General features: G+C 41.9%; 1 protein-coding gene across 4 annotated transcripts in view; it reads left to right on the forward strand.

The window, feature by feature from the left end:
* The window catches only part of LOC110133969 (interferon alpha/beta receptor 2), a 63,899-nt gene that overhangs the window by 7,536 nt on the left and 34,086 nt on the right, over positions 1-22,277 (forward strand). Inside the window, exons 2-8 of one of the 4 annotated variants that reach the window (XM_070455177.1) lie at positions 3,456-3,547; positions 7,020-7,061; positions 8,628-8,751; positions 10,499-10,671; positions 12,815-12,972; positions 14,401-14,569; positions 20,087-20,217. In XM_070455177.1, coding sequence (XP_070311278.1) covers positions 3,493-3,547; positions 7,020-7,061; positions 8,628-8,751; positions 10,499-10,671; positions 12,815-12,972; positions 14,401-14,569; positions 20,087-20,217 — 852 coding nt within the window. In that variant the 5' untranslated portion in view covers positions 3,456-3,492. Of the gene's footprint in view, positions 1-3,455; positions 3,548-7,019; positions 7,062-7,335; positions 7,497-8,627; positions 8,752-9,169; positions 9,478-10,498; positions 10,672-12,814; positions 12,973-14,400; positions 14,570-20,086; positions 20,218-22,277 lie in introns of those variants that run through there. The other 3 variants (XM_070455175.1, XM_070455181.1, XM_070455176.1) reach the window with 3 other exon arrangements.

Raw genomic sequence — 22,277 nt, forward strand, 5'->3', positions numbered from 1 at the left:
TGCCCAGATAGCTCATGGGTGGTAGGTGGCAATTTTGACTTGGAATCTTTTGGCTTGATAGCATGATAGTCGAAGCTACTTTTTAATGTGTTCTTAGCTTGAATTCATGTCTGCCACGTGGTGGTCATTTTTCACTTTGACTTGGGGCTTGGGGCTACCCCAGTGTTTGCAGGGACAGGAGAACACCCAGTAGTTTGGATGGAGACAGAGATCCGGGGGAGCGAAGGATTGAGACCGACTGGGGGCTCCATAAAATGTTTCAAGACTTCCTTTCTCACCTTGGAATGAAAAAGACTTTCTAACTAACTCAAAATGCAGATGCTAAGAAAGAAAATACCTTTAAGTCTAAAAGCTCAGAAGTTTCCGTTAAAAAAGAAAAAAAGCCGCACAGGCAAATCAAAGGACAAGTGACAACGGCAGACAAAAATAAAAAAGATGTGACTCATGTCACAAACAGCTGCTTTGCCTCGCACTTAAAAAGCTCTTCTAACTGATGTGAAGAGTGAAATCTTAAAAAGAGGGGATATATGCGTATAACTGACTCACTTCACTGTACAGCAGAAACTAACACAGCATTGTAAAGCAACTATATTCCAAAAAAAAAAAATTTTTAAGAACCAATGTTAAAAAAAAAAAGCAATGACTCAAAGATAGACAGTTAATTCGAAAGGAAACACCTCTGCCTTATATGCTCAGTCTTACTTAGAATAAGAGAAGTACAGAATTACTATAAATCTGAAGACAACTTTGCGTTTATGAATTTGATTTTCAGAAATCCAAGAGCTTGATGGCTATCACTATCATAATCGTTAGTTATCATTATCATTCCCTACAAGCTCTTCCTTTGTGGGGAAGCAGAAATTCTCACATACTGCAACGGGTTGTGTAAACCACTACAGCCACAAGGGCAAGAGTGTGGCTGTCTCTATCAAAACTGCAAATGCAAGGATGTCCCTGGTGGTCCAGTGGTTAAGACTCCATGATTTCATTGCAGAGAGGCTTTCATTGCAGAGGGCCAGGGTTCTACCCCTGGTCGGGGAACTAAGGTCTCACAAGCCTCACATTTAGTGAAGCCAAAAAAAAAAAAAAAAACACACATGCATGGTCACTTTGGGCCTGGTCTCTTCTGTCTGCCCCTGCAAACACACCTCCACCTTCCCCATCTTTTACTGTGCCCTGGGGTCCTGTCTTGCATGGATACGGCCACCAGCTGCCTTGTCCTGTGGCTTCGATTGGAATCAGCCAATGGGGAGCCCCAGGAGAGGAGAAGGAAGACAGTGAGGAATATCCGTGCTCCTCTCTCCTTTCTAATTCCAGGCTTGGGACGTTCCCTCTGTACCTCAAGCCCACAAGGATAACAGCCCTCGCTGCTGTTATTTTCAGATGCTACGCTTGTCCTTATGAGCCTGGAGCCAGCTCACACATTTGTATTAAATAGTCCCTTGATGAAAATCTTCAAGTTAGCCAGAGTTGAATGTGCTCTTACCTGCTGGGACCCTGCCTGAACCCCACTTTGGCCTAGCAGTCCTGTTTCTGGGAAGCTTTCTCACATTTAGACTTGACATGCTCAGAATGAGGCATTTTCAAGAAAATCCATTGCAGAAACAGTTGGAAGTCACTCAAATGTTCTTTGTGGCGACTGGTCATATAAATCATGGTATGTTCACAGAGTAGACTATATGTAACTATTAAAAAAAAAAAAAGAAATTCTCTTTGGTGTTGATATAGAAAGAGCTCCCAAATTTATTTTTAAGTGGAAAAAAGCAGGAGTTAAACAGGGAATGTATATGCTATGGTGTACTAAGTTGCTTCAGTTGTGTCCAACTCTGACCCCATGGACAGTAGCCCACCAGGCTCCTCTATCCATGGGGTTTTCCAGGCAAGAATACTGCAGTGGGTTGCCATGTCCTCCTCAACCCTTGGGTCGAGGAGATCTCTCTTGTGTCTCCTACACTGGCAATCAGGTTCTCTACCACCAGCATCACCTGCTATCTCTGTGTTTGGAAAAATAGGGGTGGGGAGAATAAGAATACATTTTTGTATTTGCTTATGCATGAAGGTGAACATGAACTTGGGCAAATTCTGGGAGACAGTGAGGGGCAAGGAGGCCTGGCGTGCTGCCGTCCACAGGGTCTCAAAGAGTTGGACATGACCAGGCGACTGAACAACAACATGTATGAAGATATTCTGAAGGACAAACCCAAAAAAATAAAAATAGTTTTCCAAAGGGAGCAAGACACTTCACAATTTGATTTTTCGTATATTTAAATTTTTGGAACCAAATGACTACGGGTCCCACAAGCTGAGATAAAGCTCCTTGTGTAAATGGGGTGAATGATCCAGCTCCCAGAAGGGCAGAGAGGAAACCTGGAATCAGGAATTTCCTGCTGGGGACTTCCCTCGTGGCTCAGTGGTTAAGAATCCACCTTGCAATTCAGGGGACGCAGTTTCAATCCCTGGTCAGGGAACTAAGATCCCACGTGGCACAGGGCAACTAAGCCACACACCTCAATTACTGAAGCCAACGGACTCAACGAGAGAGTCTGTGCTGCAACAAAGTAGATCCCACGTGCCACAGCTAAGACCCAGTTCAGTTCAGTCGCTCATATGTGTTCTTCACATGAGGTGGCCAAAGTATTAGAGTTTCAGCTTCAGCATCAGTCCTTCCAATGAATATTCAGGACTGGTTTCCTTTAGGATGGACTGATTGGATCTCCTTGCAGTCCAAGGGACTCTCAAGAGTCTTCTCCAACACGACAGTTCAAAAGCATCAATTCTTTGGTGCTCAGCTTTCTTCATGGTGCAGCTCTTATATCCATACACGACTAATGGGAAAACCAAAGCTTTGGCCAGACAGAACTTTGTTAGCAAAGTAATGTCTCTGCTTTTTAATATGCTGTCTAGGTTGGTCATAGCTTTTCTTCCAAGAAGCAAGCGTCTTTTAATTTCATGGCTGCAAGTCACCATCTGCAGTGATTTTGGAGCCAAAAAAAATAAAGTCTGTCACTGTTTCCACTGTCTCCCCATCTATTTGCCATGAAGTGATGGGACCAGATACCATGATCTTAGTTTTCTGAATGTTGAGTTCTAAGCCAACTTTTCCCCTCTCCTCTTTCACCTTCATCAAGAGACTCTTTAGTTCTTCGCTTTCTGCCATAAAGGTGGTGTCATCTGCATATCTGAGGTTATTGATACTTCTCCCGGCAATCTTCATTCCAGCTTGTGCTTCCTCCAGCCCAGTGTTTCTCATGATGTACTCTGCATATAAGTTAAATAAGCAGGGTGACAATATACAGCCTTGACGTACTCCTTTCCCAATTTGGAACCAGTCTGTTGTTCCATGTCCAGTTCTGACTCTTGCTTCCTGACCTGCATACAGATTGTCTTTGTCTCTTGTCTTTGCACTTTAATTAGATACTTCACAATTCTGATCCCTAATGTTGATTTCTTTTCAGATGTGAAAGTAACGAAAGGACGCATAAAATAATAAAAATGCTCTTGAGCCAGAATGTGTCGGTGACTGGACCACTGAATTTGTATCCCATGGGTGAGTGTTACTTTTTCTCACAGTTCCATGTACAGGGACCCTGTTAGGAAGTAGCCAATTGATTTCCCAGTCCTGAGGACACAGTATGAGCTGCCCAATGTCAGAGCCGAGTGGAATGTAGATAGAAATTCTATGTTGATGGTTTGGTTTACAATGGGTTTCTGTTCTGCTGGTATTTTAGGAAAACAACCAAACAATCATAGACGTGAGGCTCAATAATGAAGGGAGCTAGCTTCATTGTGATCTGAAGAGGAATTTCCCTTAATACTTTCATTCTAATCCAGGGTGGAGTTTATCACTCCATTCCTACAATTGGAAAGAGGCCAGACCCCTAGGACTTCCCTGGCAGCTCAGTGGTTAAGAATCTGCCTGCAAATGCAGGAGAGCTGGTTCTATCCCTGGGTCGGGCAAACTGCAGGAGAGCATCTATGTATCCTAAGTGTAAGATTTCTTAAAGCTTACAAAGCACACATTGAAACCAAAAAAAGTCTTCTATGAAAATTAAATGTTTTTCTATTCAACAAAGGGTAATAATGAGATAACAGATCAGGATAATATATTTCAGTTCAGTTCAGTCAGTTCAGTTGCTCAGTCGTGTCCGACTCTTTGCGACCCCATGAACTGCAGCACACCAGGCCTCCCTGTCCATCACCAGCTCACAGAATTTACTCAAACTCATTTCCATCGAGTTGGTGATGCCATCCAACCATCTCATTCTCTGTCATCCCCTTCTCCGCCTGCCTTCAATCTTTCCCAGCATCAGGGTCTTTTCAAATGAATCAGCTCTTCGCATCAAAGGTGGCCAAAGTATTGGAGTTTCAGCTTCAACATCAGTCCTTCCAATGAACACCCAGGACTGATTTCCTTTAGGATGGACTGGTGGGATCTCCTTGCAGTCCAAGGGACTCTCAAGAGTCTTCTCCAACACCATATTTCAAAAGCATCAATTCTTCAGGGCTCAGCTTTCTTTATAGTCCAACCCTCACATCCATACATGACTACTGGAAAAACCATAACCTTGGCTAGACAGACCTTTGTTGGCAAAGTAATGTCTCTGCTTTTTAATATGCTATCTAGGTTGGTCATAACTTTCCTTCCAAGGAGTAAGCGTCTTTTAATTTCATGGCTGTAATCACCATCTGCAGTGATTTTAGAGCCCAGAAAAATAAAGTCAGCCACTGTTTCCACTGTTTCCCCAACTATTTGCCATGAAATGATGGGACTGGATGCCATGATCTTAGTTTTCTGAATGTTGAGCTTTAAGCCAACTTTTTCACTCACCTCTTTCACCTTCATCAAGAGGCTCTTTAGTTCTTCTTCACTTTCTGCCATAAGGTTATGTCATCTGCATATCTGAGGTTATTGATATTTCTCCCGGCAATCTTGATTCCAGCCTGTGCTGAATGGGGAAGACTAGAGATCTCTTTAGGAAAATTAGAGATACCAAGGGAACATTTCATGCAAAGATGGGCACAATAAAGGACAGAAATGGTATGGACCTAACAGAAGCAGAAGATATTAAGAAGAGGTGGCAAGAATACACAGAAGAACTGTACAAAAAAGATCTTCATGACCCAGATAATCACGATGGTGTGATCACTCACCTAGAGCCAGACATCCTGGAATGTGAAGTCAAATGGGCATTAGGAAGCATCACTACGAACAAAACTAGTGGAGGTGATGGAATTGCAGTTGAGCTATTTCAAATCCTGAAAGACAATGCCATGAAAGTGCTGCACTCAATATGCCAGCAAATTTGGAAAACTCAGCAGTGGAAAACACAGGACTGGAAAAGGTCAATTTTCATTCCAATCCCAAAGAAAGGCAGAGCCAAAGAATGCTCAAACTACTGCACAATTGCACTCATCTCACACGCTAGTAAAGTAATGCTCAGAATTCTCCAAGCCAGGCTTCAGCAGTACATGAACTGTGAACTTCCAGATGTTCAAGCTGGTTTTTAGAAACCAGCTGCCTTTAGAAAAGGCAGAGGAACCAGAGATCAAATTGCCAACATCCACTGGATCATCAAAAAAGCAAGAGTTCCAGAAAAACATCTATTTCTGCTTTATTGACTATGCCAAAGCCTTTGACTGTGTGGGTCACAATAAACTGTGGAATATTCTGAAAGAAATGGGAATACCAGACCACCTGACCTGCCTCTTAAGAAACCTGTATGCAGGTCAGGAAGCAACAGTTAGAACTGGACATGGAACAACAGACTGGTTCCAATTTGGGAAAGGAGTACATCAAGGCTGTATATTGTCACCCTGCTTATTTAACTTATATGCAGAGTACATCATGAGAAACGCTGGGCTGGAGGAAGCACAGGCTGGAATCAAGATTGCTGGGAGAAATATCAATAACCTCAGCTATCTCAAACCCTCCAAAAAATTCCACCTGGAATAGATCCCCTGGAGAAGGATACGGCAACCCACTCCAGTATTCTTGCCTGGAAGATCCCATGGACAGAGGAACCTGGCAGGCTACTGTCCATGGAGTCACAAAAAGTCGGACACGACTTAATGACTAAATAATAAAAAACTCCTGTCTCCTTCCTTATCACAAAACCAAAATGTCACCCCTAAACTTCGGTTTCCACATTTCATTTGTCATTTTTTTTCCATCATCCTATTCATTTGTGCCTTCTCTTTAGCTTTCTTTTGGTTCTGTTTCAGTATCACTGTGTCATCTGTTCTATAGTTTATCAGTAAGGGATCCATTACTGAAGGGTTGGGACACTTCTCCCCCAAGAAGTGTCAAGCATTGGGGAGTATGTGAGGACAGTAGGGCCTCACCTACTGAAAAATGCCAACCCTGCCCTCCCACTCAGAAAACAAATGAGAATCCCCACTTCCCATCACCAAGACCTTTCTCCCTTCACCGACCTCGGGAAATATCTTTGCCTTGGAAGTTTTAAATTAGCAACATGCTTATTCACATTCTGAGAATTGTTCCAGATGGATGACTGCTTCTCAGGATGGTTCCCCAACCAGCCAGCCAACCCTCTTTACTAGTATCAGTTCCCAAACAGCTTGTTTTGGATCCACTCAGGACAAAACATCCTCAGAAGATGCACTGCTGATACCATCAACTCTTTAAGATCATTTTACATGCTCAGTCATTCAGTTGTATCCAACTCTGTGACCCCCACAGACTGTAACCCTCCAGGCTCCTCTGTCCATGGAATTTTTTAGGCAAGAATACTGGAGTGGGGTGCCATTTCCTACTCTAGGGGGTCTTCCCAACACAGCGATCAAACCCACGTCTCCTATGCCTCTTGCATTGACAGGCAGATTCTTTACCACCTGGGAAGCCCAGAACCATTTACTTGACCCTTTCTCTTTAGTGCAAGAAAGTCTTAGTCCAATAGTAATACACATGTGTGGAAGAATGCCAGACTCAGAGCGGCGATCATAAACTGAGCCTGGAGAAAGTGTTGTTTGCTTTTCTAACATGTGTTTCTTCTTCCCAGTGCACATCAGCCTCGTGTTTGGCATTTCGTATGTTGTGTCTGGTAAGAGATTTTCTTGACTTAACAACATTTTGTGTAAGGCTGAGAGTGGGGGAGCAACCATTTAGAAGTCAAAAAATGTGGGAAGTTGGATTTCTGACTCCAGATCTGTTGCCATTTTGTTTGAGCCTTTTTCCTTAAATACTTTCTCCATAGAAGGAGAATTTAGCCAATTCTGATTTTCACATTTGTCTCATAAAACTATTACAGGAAATTAACACTAGAGTTAATTTTTAAACCCCTTAAAGGAATTGTTGTTGTGGTTGTTATTGTTTAGTCACTCAGCCGTTCAACTCTTTTGTGACCCACGGACTGTAGCCCACCAGACTCCTCTGTCTATGGGATTCTCCAGGCAAGAATACTGGAGTGGGTTGCCACTTCCTCCCCGAGGGGATCTTCCCAATCCAGGGATTGAACCAGGGTCTCCTACATTGGCAGGTGGGTTCTTTCTCATTGAGCCATCAGGGAAGCCCCTTAAAAAAATATCCAGCTCTTAATATTCTCACTAATAGAAGAATGAGGAGACTGTGCCAAACAAGAAAAATCTTACAGAAATCATTTCTCTTTAATTGAGAAAATACATTTTTTTAAACTAAATTTCTTGTCTATACATAAATATTCCCACAAAACTTCACTGTGGGTTAAATATGTATCCAGCCTTGTGATCAGCACTGGGGGATGAAGACTTGGCCACCAGGAAGCAAAGTCCTAACCACAGGAAACTAAGATGCTCTTTGAAATGTTAACCGCATAAGGCAGAGTCTGAGAAGTATAACTGTAAGGTCTCCTTTGCCGCTGCCACATCCCAGCTGAGTTGCATAACTCAACTTCTCAGTTTCACAGTCTGTGAAATGGGTCTGTGAATCAAATCTACTCCAGCATAGGCATGGGGATGAAATGCCTGGAAAGATCCAATCTGGGCACACATTCTCCACCTCCCCTCTGTGATGGAGAATAAGCGCAGTGGGAAATTCAGAGGAAGGAAAGCTTTCCATGGGCTGAGCTACGGTGGGGGGACCAGAGGAGGGGTTGAGGATTGACTTGAGAGCATGAGCTGGCCCAGGATAACATGGATCATTTTGATCCAAATTGCTGCTGCCAGCCTGTGATAACTGGCTGAGCCCAAATTCTGGTTTCCCTTGTAGCTCAGTCAGTAAAGAATCTGCCTGCAATGCAGAAGTCCCAGGTTCGATCCCTGGATTGGGAAGATCCCCTGGAGAAGGGAATGGCAACCCACTCCAGTATTCTTGCCTGGAGAATCCCATGGACAGAGGAGCCTGGTGGACTACAGTCCATGGGGTTGCATGAGTTGGACGTGACTTAACCACTTAAACCACTACCACCAAATTCTGTTTATACCGTGTTGCGTTCCTGTATATTACTTGTATTAGCTCATTTCTAGTGTTCAACAAAACCATTTACTTTGGGTTTCCAAGATCCCAGTGGGGGCTTCTCTGCTAGAAGTGTGGAAGTTCAGATCCCAAGGGACAGTAAGAACTGTGGCCAAGATAACAACACTGGATTCCAGATTTCAATCTTTTTTTTTTTTTTAACTTCTATTCCCTTTAGATTTTTCAGATGAACCTTGCACTTTAAAGATGAGATTCCGAAATTTCCAGTCAATCTTATCATGGGAATTAAAAAACCATTCAGTTGTACCAACTCACTATACATTATGGTACACAGTCATGAGGTGGGTTTGACATTCTGTTTTTCTCTTGCTAACTATATCATGTTTCTATTATGTGGGAAGTGGGGAAGAGGTGACCTTATTTGTGATAGAGCTTTTCCCTCTCTCTCTCCCTCACTCAGCCCCTCTCAATTTCAGTGTTTTATTTAGAGCTTTAAAAGTCCAAGACAAAAGACTCCTCCATTTTTAATTACACTGAATTCTTGAACACCACAAAGTTATTTTTGACACACTTGTACTTATAACCAAAGCCAGTTTCTACAGGTCAACGTCTCAGAAGGAAAATAATTATCACCATTATTCACAATCGCTTCCCTAGTTCAGTAAGCCTGGGCATCAAAAGTGCTGCATCATCCTAAGGACCGAAGTCCAAAGACCTGGTGACCATATTGATGGGTTATGTTTACTTTTCTCTACTCAGGGAGGCACACGGGGCATCAGAAACCCACCTGGTCCCGACGAGGCCAGGCCCAGGTCCGAAGTCTGGCCTGGTCACTACCAGCTGTGGCCCCGGGCACAGAGCTCAGTTCTCTGTGCTGATCCTCCTGCTCGGGGTGGCTGCAGGCAGTCGTGGCCTAACGGACAGTGTGCTCTTCGGCTCTCTTTTCGCACATCCAACAACCGCCCTCCTAAGCCTTACTCTGATCCAGTTACCCCTCGGGTGTCCTCTGGTTGGTTGTCCGCTTCACTGCTCTTCCTGCTGCTGTCTGGCCCACTGAAGGACCTCTGGTGGGTGTCTCTTTGTTGCTGTTCCGTCGCTAGGTCACGTCCGACTCTGCCACCCCATGGATTGCGACATGCCACACTTTCCTGTCCCTCACTGTCTTCCGGAGCTTGCTCATGTCCTTTGAGTCCGGGATGCTATCTCACCAGCTCATCCTCTGCCGCCCTCTTCTCCTTTAGCCTCAATCTTTGCCAGCATCAGGGTCTATCCCAACGAGTTTGCTCCTCGCATCAGGTGACCAAAGTACTAGAGTTTAGGCCTTAGTCCTTCCACTGAATATTCAGGGTTGATTTCCTTTAGGATAGGGTTTCTCTTTGTTACCTACTAACATAAGTTTCTCCCTGCCTTAGGCAGTCACGTGTATCATCCACCTGCCTCTCTGAAGCTCAAGAGAGCAAATGTCTGTGTTGGTCCCATACAGGCTGACTTAGGACCAGACCATGCGATCCTCAGCCTGAGAAACGGGTCTCAGGGAGAGGCAGTCATGACTGTCCTGTAGAATTAGAAAGATCTGGGGCCTCTGCCATGAACACCCAACATTTGCTTATTCATTCACCCAGCAAGTATTTACTGAGCACCTACCATGTGCCAGGGGTGCAACTCGGAACCCAGACCCCTGTTTTCTTGGGGCAGACATTCCAAAAGTAAGCAGAGGTCTCAGTCAGCAAAGATATAACAAGCCAGGTGGGGGCAAATGGTATGAAGAAAAATAAAGACAGGAAATTGGGATCAAGGTGCTCCATTTGGGATCAGGGTGCTCCATTTGAAATAAGGGGGTGAGAGCCGGTGACAACATGGAGCCATTGCCCTTTGCTGTCCACGTGAAACTGTCACAGCATTGTTAATCATCTGTGCTCCCATACAAAGTAAAATGTTTAAAAAGAAATTTCAAAATCAAAAGAAAGAAAACCCACAAGGGACCTCTGAGCAGAGCCATACAGGAATATGCAAGCAGGGCTTCAGGTTAGTGGACCCTCATCACACACAGGCTGACGTCTTCTTTGACTGTCTCTTTGCCTTTCAAAGTAAACCAGAAGACATGAAGGTCGTCAAGGACTGCATAAACATCACAAGATCGTTCTGTGACCTGACACACGTGTGGGTGAACACGACGGACATGTATGTCTCCCGAGTGGTTGGATTCAGAGAGAAGGCGGAGCTGGTCAACTGCATGGGCTCTTTCTTCCTCGAGTCAGACAGTGAGTTCGTCTCGTTTATTATCTTCATCATCACCGCTCAGTTCACCATTACTTGCTTTGCCAGAAAGCAGGAAGTTCTGTAAAGGTGTTTTAGATGAAGGGCTGGGTTCACCTCCTGGCCCTGCTCCCTCCTATCTCCGTCACCCTGGAGTGGTTACTTGGCTTCTCTGAGCCTCCGTTTTCTTCTCCAAAAAAGTGGAATGATAACCTGCTCTTTGAAGATAAGGGCTCTGTGCCTGTATAAAGCAGTCACTCAGGCAGTAGCAGCTGCTACTTTTTTTTGAAGCTATTTTTCATTAAAGTATAGTTGATTTACAATGCTGTGTTCACTTGATATATAGTAGCTGCTACTTTTTGCTTTGTTTCACAGCGTGACAGGAAGTGGGGAACGGGGTTCAGAAAGGCCTGTGTCTGAGCTGTCATAACTTTGGGGGTCTGTGTGTTCCTTAATACCGCATCCCCTCCCCAGATCAGATCCCAGTAGCTCTGGCCTGTGTGAGCGCCCAGGTGTGTGTGCACGCGGGGCCCAGACAGACAAGCCTGGATCCCAGGAGGGGTGTGCCCGCTCTCCCTTTCCCTACCACGGGAGGCGGCTCCTTCTGGCACTTGTGTTAACAGCTTCAGAGCAGCTGGCAGGGGCTCTCTGCCAGACGCCATCACATCTCTGGTATCCTGATCTTGCAAAGGGCTTTGCAGGCAGCTCAGTGGTAAAGCATCTGCCTGCCAAGAGGGAGACATGGGTTTGATCCCTGGCTCAGGAAGACCCCCTGGGGAAGGAAATGGCAGCCCACTCCCGTATTCTTGCCTGGAGAATCCCATGGGCAGAGGAGCCTGGTGGGCCACAGTCCATGGGGTCACAAAGAGTCAGACACAACTGAGTGACTCAGCAGCACAAGGAGCTGTGTCAAAGGCTGCGCGGGTATGCATGCACGCACATCCGTGCTTAGCAAAGTGAGCGTGGCTGAATCCCACGGAGCAGACTTGGGTACTTAGAGATTCTCAGAATTACGGAATTACGTGTTTGGGTCTGTGTCCTCGTAGAAAAGAAAGGAAAGCCCAACTTATAGGACATGGTACTCGGACTACTCAGACCATTAAAGAATGGATATTAACATCGTTATGAGATATCATTTTTCAAGACTCAAATGGTAAATATAAAAAGTAGGTAAAGACCCAGACTTAGAAGAAATGCAGAAAATACAGCTTGACACAATCTTTCCGAAGGTATTGGCAGTATGTGTTGAAAACCTTAACCTGGGCCTGCTTTAATCCAGAATTCCTCTAAGAATTTGTCCTAAAGAAATGATTACAGCCAAATGCAAAGACTGAGCTCTGCTAATACTCACTGATATGCAGATTCCATTCAGAAAAATTAGAGCCAATCTGACTGTTTAAAAGAGTGAATCAATCTTTTGAAGACTGAGAAAAAAACTTTGCCCTTTTCGGGCCATATATGGTCTCTGTCACATAGCCTTAATTTGTTCACGACTCTTTCAAAAATAAACACCGTTCTCAACTTTCAGGCTGTGCAAAATCCAACCCACAGGCCCTAGTTTGCCAGCTCATAGGTAAACATGCATTTAATATGCTCATGAAATAAGTGAAAACATACGCCATGTAAAACAGTATAAGAATGATTTAATTTTAGTTTAGTTGCGTGTGTACACTAGTTCAGCTTTTATACGTGTGTATGTATTTATCCACACACTGCATACGCAAAAGAGGATTTACCACATTCAAACACAATTGTCTGTCTGTATTTTCTGATATTTCTGCATTGGTTATGTATTATTATTATTATTATATTATTACATGAGAAGTCATTTTCACTCTTATGTTTCAAATACAACCTGAAAATTGTGAAATACTGACTTTCACCCCAAAATCTGTCCTCCGTTTCTTGTGGTAATGGTAAACAAATGACTTCACTTTTACTGTTCTCAATTTTTCACCAAAAAAAAAAAAAAAAAAAAAATATATATATATATATATATATATATATATATATAAAACCCATGCCTCGAGGGCCACAGGTAATCAGAAAGAGAGCTGTAAAGAGGTATGGTTGTATCAGGACAGTGGTTATCATTATGATTATGCTATTTATTGATTAACCTTAGGGTTTATTTCATTTTCTAAACAGGGCCTTTGGACCCACCAGAGTTTGAGATTGTTAGTTTTACAAACCACATCAGTGTGAATGTGAAATTTCAATCCATCGATCCCAGGATACTAAGTGAAGAAGAATTACAGTTTTACTTAGCATTTATCGAAGAGCATGCAGGGAACAGTGTTAAGAGGGTAAGTGGTCAAAACAGTTCTGACTTGGCAATGAACACATTGCTAAAAGACACCTTTAATGATTTGGACAATTAAAACCTAAGGGTCTGGGCTTCATTGCTGTTTGACTTCAGGAAAGACGTCTCCAGGGTTTTCTATAAAGGCTAGTAGGGAGATGCTGTGATAGCTGGAAGGGGAAGTGGGGTCTATGGAGGGACTCTTTAGATGGAAGAAATGACAGCAGATTTCTATGCAGAGGAAATGTTCCAGGGTGGGATGGGCGGAGTGGGGGAGGGGAGTGATGTTCTGGAGGAGATGAGAGTGGACAGACTTTCATGAGCATGGGAAGGGGTTGACCTTGGCTCTGAGCAGGAACTATCCATCTGAGTCATCGTGGGGGAGGCAGAGTCCATGGCCACCAAGGGGGAAGGAGCTTCCAGTGAAACAGGAAGCAAGTATTGCAGACTGCAGATCACATGATGACCACAATGATCATGCCAGGTGTGGAACCCAGAGTTCTGGCGCCCAGCTATGCTTTTGTGGTTTCCCTTCAAGGCCAGAGCACTCCCACGAGGGTACTTCTGCTCCTTCTCTTTTCCTCCTCATTGTTTATTTGCCATGCATGACCTTTTAGTTTATCGATGGGTGGGGGTGAGAAAAAAAAATTCCTCTTCCTTCCCAATTGAAACTTGCAGAAAAATATTATAGAAGGCTGTATTTGAGCTGGTGGAAAGCTTCATTTATCAAACCATTGGCAAGAATGTACTTTGAAAACTATAAAACATTCTACAAAAGTTATTTTTCATGAAAGAACCTCTTCAGATCATCTCTTTAATTCTAAAATGGAACAGCAGTAGCCAGGGAAGAAGAGGCAGGCTGTTTTTAGGGAAAAGACAGGGAAATTAGACCTCAGCCTCAGTTCTGCCACAGATAAGCTGTGTGGGCTTGAGGAGGTAAACCACTCTGAGCTACAGTTTCCTCATCTGGAGAACAGGAATAATGCCTACTTTGCAGACTCTTTTGATAATCAGATGAACTAATATGTATGAAAGCAGTTTCTGAAGTGTAGATACATATCATTAATGAAGTAGGATCATCTTATTTTCTTATTTTTGCAAGGTGATCTTGAGTAACATCACCTTACAAAAATGACATCCTGGAGACCTTTGTTCCTCACTGGGTCTTTTTCTCCTCATTTGTAAAAGGAAGTTGCCAGACTAGATTTCATGGTTTAAAGACGTGTGTGTTTATACATGTGCATGTAATTTTGAATAAATCATTTGCCTGAGTAACTTATAAATAACATTTTCTTGCCAAGCCTATGATATTTCTACCCGTGTTTTTAAGATTTGAAGACCAATTCTCAAAGACTGTCTTAGGGCTTGCCTCTAAACGAAATTCTCACTTAATGTCTTACTGACTTTTTTTCTTTTTTGCACATTTTTACAGTATCAACCCCAAATAACTGGAAACATCACTGAAAATTTCAATTATGTCATCGACAAGTTAATTCCAAACACAAACTACTGTGTATCTGTTTATTTTGAGCCTAAAGATCCAAGAAAAATTAACAGATCTCCCTTAAAATGTACTCTCTTTCAACCCAGACGAGAATCAGGTATGACAGTTTTTGAAAATTCATGGTTTGCTTTTCCTCTGAGGGAAAACCTATTTAAGGAAAAGAGTCTGAAAATCCTGAAGGGCCAAAGATATTTGTTCCAACAAGGCACATCACAGAGGTGTCTTCTGTTGGTCAGTCTCTACCACGTGATAGAGGTGCTTTTATGCTGCCATCCCATGGGGACAGTCAGGTAACTTCCGCTGCGGGAGGCTGAAGGGGAAATGATTTACTTCCGGGGCAGGATCAGGTTCAGTTCTGTGTGACCTTGGTTTGGCTGTTATTCAAGTCAGGTGTTGGAGGAGACTTGGTTCGTGAAGCAACCTTCTGCAGAGGTGCCAAAGGGCAGGACGACAGTCGCAGTGAGATCCAGAGCCATGGCCTGGCTCTCCAGAAGGTTGGCTGTGCCTCATGGATGACAAGGGAACTTGCCAGTGTGGATGAGCCGGTCACGGACGAAGGCCGAAAGCCCTTCTGTGGTCAAGGCATCAAAACAGTATGCAGCCTCCTCTCCAAATCTTCCTTGGAATGGAGGAATTTGCAGGGAGAACAGTCAGCCTTAGGAACACCCACTGCTCATTGTTTTCTCAGGAAGCCAACTGTTTTGCCCAGAGTGAAAATCTATGAAACTCTCCCCCAAAGAAGCCTTTCTGAATTTACCAACTCCAGAGTTTCTTTAGTGCTCTGATTAACTGGAGTCAAAATAAGACGAGATTTAGAAAGCAGTGACTACAAGTGTGATGGCTTCTTTGCAGATGAAGTGAGCTCCGCTAATGAGCAGCTGACATGTCAAGGTACCTGGTGTTTGCTATAACTCCAGGCAATGTGAGTTTATTTACAAATGTTACTCAGAATCAAATCATACACAAATCAATGTTAAAGGAAAAACTATTTCACAGCTTTAACTTAAATCATGTTTATAATGTCAGTTACATATGGGCAAAACTTTGCCCATATTTAACTCAACATTCAAAAAACTAAGATTGTGGCATTCAGTCCCATCACTTCATGGTAAATTGATGGGGAAACAGTGGAAACAGTGACAGACTTTATTTTCTTGGGCTCCAAAATCACTTTGGATGGTGACTGCAGCCATGAAATTTAAAGATGCTTACTCCTTGAAAGAAAAGCTATGACCAACAGCCGACAGAGGTCCATTAGTCAAAGCTGTGGTTTCTCCAGTAGTCATGTATGGATATGACAGTTGGACCATTAAGAAGACTGAGTGCTGAAGAATTGATGCTTTCGAATTATGGTGCTGGAGAAGACTCTTGAGAGTCCCTTGGACAGCAAGGGGATCAAACCAGTCAATCCTAAAGGAAATCAACCCTGAATATTCATTGGAAGGACTGATGCTGAAACAGAAGTTCCAATCCTTTGGCCACCTGATTTGAAGAGCCAACTCATTGGAAAAGACCTTGATACTGGAAAAGATTGAGGGAAAGATAAGGGGACAATAGAGGATGAGATGGTTGGATGGCATCACCAATTCAATGGACATGAGTTTGAGCAGACTCTGGGAGACAGTGAAGGACAGGGAAGCCTGGCGCACCATAGTTCATGAGGTCGCAAAGAGTTGGACACGACTTAGCAACTGAACAAACCTAAAACTGCATATAGTCTCTTCATGCCTGTGGCGCTTATAAAAATGTAAACCCAAAATGAATGAACATAATTTGTGTCCTAACACCAATTCCTGGTATACTATAAAAGATTATAACTCAGGAACAGGCAGAAGGAAGAGATACACAGGACAAAACAGCTGGCTTCCTGAGAAAATAATGGACAGCGGATGTGCATGTCTGTTGACATTTGGAAAGTTCCCCTGGCAATCAACCCTGTGAAGTCGAGGGTTGGAACTGTCAGCCGCACCCCTTGACTTCTGTGGAGGGGAGAAGGGCTGGAGGTTGAAGTGACCACCAATGGCCAAGAATTTAATTGGTCACATCTATATAACGGGTCCTCCTTAAAAACCGTTAATGATGGCGTTTAGAGAACTTCCAAGTTGGTGAACATACTGAGATGCTGGGAGGATGGCATGCCCAGAGATGGCACAGAAGTCCAAGCTCCATCCCTCATACCTGGCCCTGTGTATCTCTTCCTTCTGCCTGTTCCTGAGTTATAATCTTTTATAATATGACAGGAATCTAGGGAGTAAACTGTTTTCATGAGTTCTGTGAGCCATTCTAGCATTTGATAATTATCAAAGCTGACAGATAGACCTGTGGGTTCTGACTAACTCCTGGTACTGTCAGAAACGAGTCAGATCTCTGGACACCTGGTTGATGTTGAGAATTGGTGTTAGGACACCAATTATGTTCATTCATTCTGGGTTTCACATAAACCAAGTGAGGTTCAGAGGGGCTTGTTCTGAATAACAAAAAAAGCTCCTTTCACTTTCTTTGCTCTTATTATTTAGGAATTTCTAAGGGTTTCAGAATTGAGGACAAAGACCAAATAGGTACTTCTCATTATAAATCAGAATATCACAGCAATAAAAACTCAGACTAGTAATAGGACATGACGGACGGTGGTTGGCTGAAACTCAGGCTGCCCTCAGGTGAACCTAAGGCACTGGAAGGTGATGTCCTTGCTCTGTGATGATTCAGTGCCTCCCCTGACTCTTCTCTGTTTCACCTGCTAAGAGTGGCCATACGGCAATATGCTGGCCCATCACTTCATGTTTCCTTGGTGCAAACACATCACTTGGTCTATTTCAGCCTCTGTTCTTTTATCATACATGAGACAGTTAAGGTACACGTATGCCTCGCTATCCAAATATTTCATGTCACAATTCTTGTCTGAAACTTCAGGAACCAAGTAGGTTCAGGTCATGTGACCCCTCTCACTGTGTAAGCTGGCCATGTGAGCCACCCTCAACTAGCTAAACTCAGGGACCAGGCAGGTTTGGATGGTGGGGGATTCTTGAAGGATGACCTGGAACCAGAGTTAAGTTACTGGGATATCAGTGGTGAAACACTGATATCTTAAAGCAGTGTTGATAAAGGGGGATTTATTCCTGAGAAATGCCTCCCTTTTTGTCAAACCTTAAACTAATCGGCTGACTTTTTTTCAGTAAGTTCCCCAGGGAACAGTGTCCTCATCCATTTGACAAATGTTTATTGGGGCCCACTATGGGCCAGATTCTCTTAGAAGAGAATACTGGGGATACAGCAGTGAACAAAACAGATAAAAATTCCTTAGTTTATAGAGCTTACATTGGGAGACAAAAGAACAAGATTCAAAAAAATAAAATATGTATTGTGTTAAGGGATGGTTAAGTATAATACTATAATACTCTGGAGAAAGGGCAGGGGAAGGGTAATGTCTGGTAAAGGATGATAGGTCTCTTTAATTTAAAATATATATATATATGTGTGTGTGTATATATATATATATATATATATATATATATATATATAATTTGACTGTATCTAGTCTTAGTTGCAGTGCATGGTTGCCCCATGGCATGTGGAATCTTCCCAGACCAGGGACTGAATCTACATCCCCTGCATGGCAAGGCAGATTCTTTACCACTGGACCACCAGGGAAGTCCCAGGTCTCTTTTAAATAGGGTGGTGTCATGTTTATGTTCTCTGGAAGCAGAGCCGAAATCAGAATTCTAGTTCAGGTGACTCAGAGGTGTGGGACACATGGGTCAAGATCCCATGACATCATATAGCTCCTCCAAAGAAATCACATAGGTTCACAGAATCCTCTTCAGGAATGTAAGCTCTATACATGTAAGGATTTTGCATTATAAAAGTGTGCCTTTATGACTAGATCTGATTAGAGAACTGCCATTAATACAACACATCTTCATTCTTTTTTTTTAAATTTTTATTGGAATATGTGAAGTCATTCAGTCGTGTCCGACTCTTTGCAACCCCATGGACTGTAGCCTACCAGGTTCCTCTGTCCATGGGATTTTCCAGGCAAGAATACTGGAGTAGGTTGCCATTTCCTTCTCCTTATTGGAATATAGTTGATTTATAATATTACGTTAGTCTCAGGTGTAGAGCAAAGTGAATCAATTGTGCATATGTATATACACTCTTTTTCAGATTCCTTCCCCATATAGGTCACTACCGTGTGCTGAGAAGAGTTCCCCGTGCGTGACAGCAGGTCCTTATTAGCCATCTGCTTTATACGTAGCAGTGTGTACATGTCAGTCCCAGTTCACCCCTCGCCTGCTTCCCCCTTGGCAACCATAAGTTTGGTTTTTTCTTCTGTGAATCTATTCTGTTCTGTGAATAAGTTTTACTTGTACTATTTTTTTAGATTCCACGTATAAGCGATATCATATATTTGTCTTTTTCTATATTGCTTACTTCACTCAGTATGACAATCTCTAGATCCATCTGTGTTGCTACAAATGACATTTTTTCATTCTTTTTTATGGCTGGGTGATATTGCATTGTATATATGTACCACAGTCTTCTTTATCCATTCCCTGGTGGATGGACGTTTAGGTTGCCAGCATGTCCCGGCGATTGTAAATAGTGCTGCAGTGACTGGTGCATAGACCTCTGTATACATGCCCGGGAGTGGGGTTGTTGGATCATATAGTAGCTCTGTTTTTAGTTTCGTAGGGAACCTCCATACCGTTCCCCATGAGTTTGTACCAGTCTGCATTCTCACTGACTGTGCAGGAAGGTTCCCTTCTCTCCACACCCTCTGCCGCATTTATTATTTGTAAGTTTTCTTGATGATGGCCCATTCATTCTTGATGGGAATGAAAGGGATTCATGAGTCTTCTGCCGTCTAAGGGCTCAGATCTTCACCAAGTTTCTTTCTGTCCATTCTTTAACCTTTTAAAAGACATTAGAAAGATATGAGCCATCTTTAGGTTTTTTTCTCCTGTATTGTTTTGCTTGAGGCTATGGCTATAGGATTAATATTAATAAAAGCTTTTCTGAATATTAAAGACAGCCTTAATTCTATAAGTATTGATTTCTTCTCAGCCTAGTTGGACTTACAGGAAAAAGCTGTTTACATTCAGAAAATTGAAATTTTCCAAAAGTCATTTTGACAAGAAGCTAAAGGAAAACTCATAATTGGGCAAAACAAGATCTACCACACCCCAGTTCTGGGTTCTAGCATGGCCAAAGTCCAGCTTCCAAGTAACACAATTGTCATCTTCAGACAAACTCCTTTTTTCAACTCCTTCTGGAGACCTGGCTAGTGTGACTCAGAAACAGTTTTTTGTTTTTTTTTTTTTTTTTTATAATTTACATTTAAACGGTCACATGTGGCTGACTGCCACATTAATTGGACAATGCAGTCATAAAGCATAATTATCAACTGGAAGAAATTTTACTTTTAGAAACTGAATTTTAACATTTTTTTAAATGTATACTTGGATTACTTTCCATTCTTTGATATTTAACAGTAGTTTTTCCAACTTTTGCCCCCATAATAAACCCTTTCACCACCAGGTTAATATACATTTGTTCCCAACTGTGACTGTTCACTGGATTTACTTTGAAATAAAGTCATTTAATTTTTCATCAACAGAGTCATCAGAATCTGCTACAATGGGAGGAATAATTACTCTGTTTTTAATAACTGCTGTCTTCATAAGCACTGTAATGATACTGAAACGGATTGGTTATATATGCTTAAGAAATGATTTCCCCAAAGTTTTGGTATGTATTTTTTTTTTCATTTCTACCTTTATTTTTCATTTTGACTTAAGAATTTTTATTATACACTTAAATATCTTCATAGAAGAAATCCCATTTTCTCAAAACATCAAGGTGTTTTATCACTCTGGGTTCTTTACCATTCCTATAAACCTATATATTGCATTTTCTGCATTCTTTTCATACTTTGTCCACATATGATTTTCCATCATCCCAGTGTTCCCTTGTTATTAATGTCTCCTTTTCCCTTAATCATTTCTTAGCTGTCTAGCATTTGGATTGATATCCTTTTCATTATTTCTTTTCCTTTCATTTATTTGGCCATTAGGAGTAACACAATGAACATTTTAATACAGGTTGTCTTTTTAGTTTGGATTACTTATGTGGAATATATACACAAAGTGAATATATCTTATATGAAAATATAAAGAACTAATTCATAATGCTAGTGTCAACATCACGGTGTACACCTGTCTCCAAAGCTTTGCCAACATTGATTAATCTTTTTTTTTCTACTTATATTCATTTATCATAGTATAACGGTCCCCCAGAGGTCTCTTACTTGTGTTAATTGTAAGTGGAACCAGCCACTTTGTCTTCGTGTTTTCTCTGTGTTTCATAAGGCATATTCTTCCTGCTCAGAATCTTTGGCACTCAACCAAGTCTAAGTATTGATCTTACATATTTCTAAAGCCTCCTCACATGTTTTGATTCAACCACTTTGTCCATCATTTTTCATTTTCCTTATCCTGTCACTTTTCTTCTACATTAGAAGATATTCAGATATTAGAAGATATTCAGATATTTCCTTCTACATTAAAAGATATTCTATGTTTGAACTCAATCATCTTCTAATTTTTTAAATAGCCACAAATAGATATTCTTCTACAGGTGGTAAAAGTATAGTCTTTTTTTCTTATTCTTTTGTTTCTTTAAATGTTTTTAATTGAAGTACAGTTTATTTGCAATGTTGTGTTCAAGTGTTCAGAAACTGATTCAGTTTAATAATATATATACAAAAAAATTTGAAAAAGAATATATATAATTTCTTTTTCAGATTCTTTTCCATTATAACTTATTAGAAGATACTGAATATAGTCCCCTGTGCTATACAATAGGCCCTTATTGTTCACCTACTTTTATATAGTAATGAAAAAGTAAAGTGAAAGTGTTAGTCCCTCAGTCATGTCTGACTCTTTGCAACCCCACGGACTGTGCCCATCAGGCTCCTCTAAGTTCATTTGTATCAATTTTTTTTTGTCAGATTCCACAAATAAGTGATAGTGTATGATATCTGTCTTTCTCTCTGACTTGACATGTCTTTCTCCACTTAATATGATAATCTCTAGGTCCATCGAGTCTTGGAAAACGGCATTCTTTCATTCTCTGTTATGACGGCTATTCTCTTCTTTTTCTTGTTCTTGTTTGTTTAGGTTGAGTTTGGGGTGGACTGTTTGGGAGGAGGGGTGCTTGTGGCGTTTTTAATTACAATTAGTATTGGAACCTAGGTGGCATTTGGCTGTGGCTTATGAGAAGTAAACGGCTCTGTGTTGGATTTTATCCATACTGTGATTCCTGTCGTGGTTTTTATCTATCAGTATAACCTAATCTTTTGTAGCTTTAACAGGATATCTCTTTGAGTTTTTTATGTTAGTTTCAGCTGCAGGCTTACTCTCAACCTACACTCCAACTCTCCCATTGGCCATGTATAGCTTTGGCTTTGAGCTCTTAGGAAAATCCCACTCCAACTGATGTTTCTCTTGCAGCCTTGAGATATAAAACCCCCTAGCACCACACCCATCACTTCCTAGATAATTTTCTACCTGAATTACCTAAACTCATTACTAACCCTTATCCCAGGTCTCCCTGGGTTTTTCCTGTCCTTAAAATGAACCCAAAATTATATGCCAATTATATTTATACCAGTTATTATGTTATCCCCAAGTAATGACAGCAAGTATTGTTATCTTGTGTCTGTCCGCTATTTCTCCAGGAAAAATTGTTGCTCCGTGTTTAAGTACAAACTCTAGGAATAGTAAAACAGAACACCTCAGGTCTAATAT

Source organism: Odocoileus virginianus, chromosome 25 (assembly GCF_023699985.2).
Source record: "Odocoileus virginianus isolate 20LAN1187 ecotype Illinois chromosome 25, Ovbor_1.2, whole genome shotgun sequence".
In the NCBI taxonomy this organism is placed as follows: domain Eukaryota; kingdom Metazoa; phylum Chordata; class Mammalia; order Artiodactyla; family Cervidae; genus Odocoileus; species Odocoileus virginianus.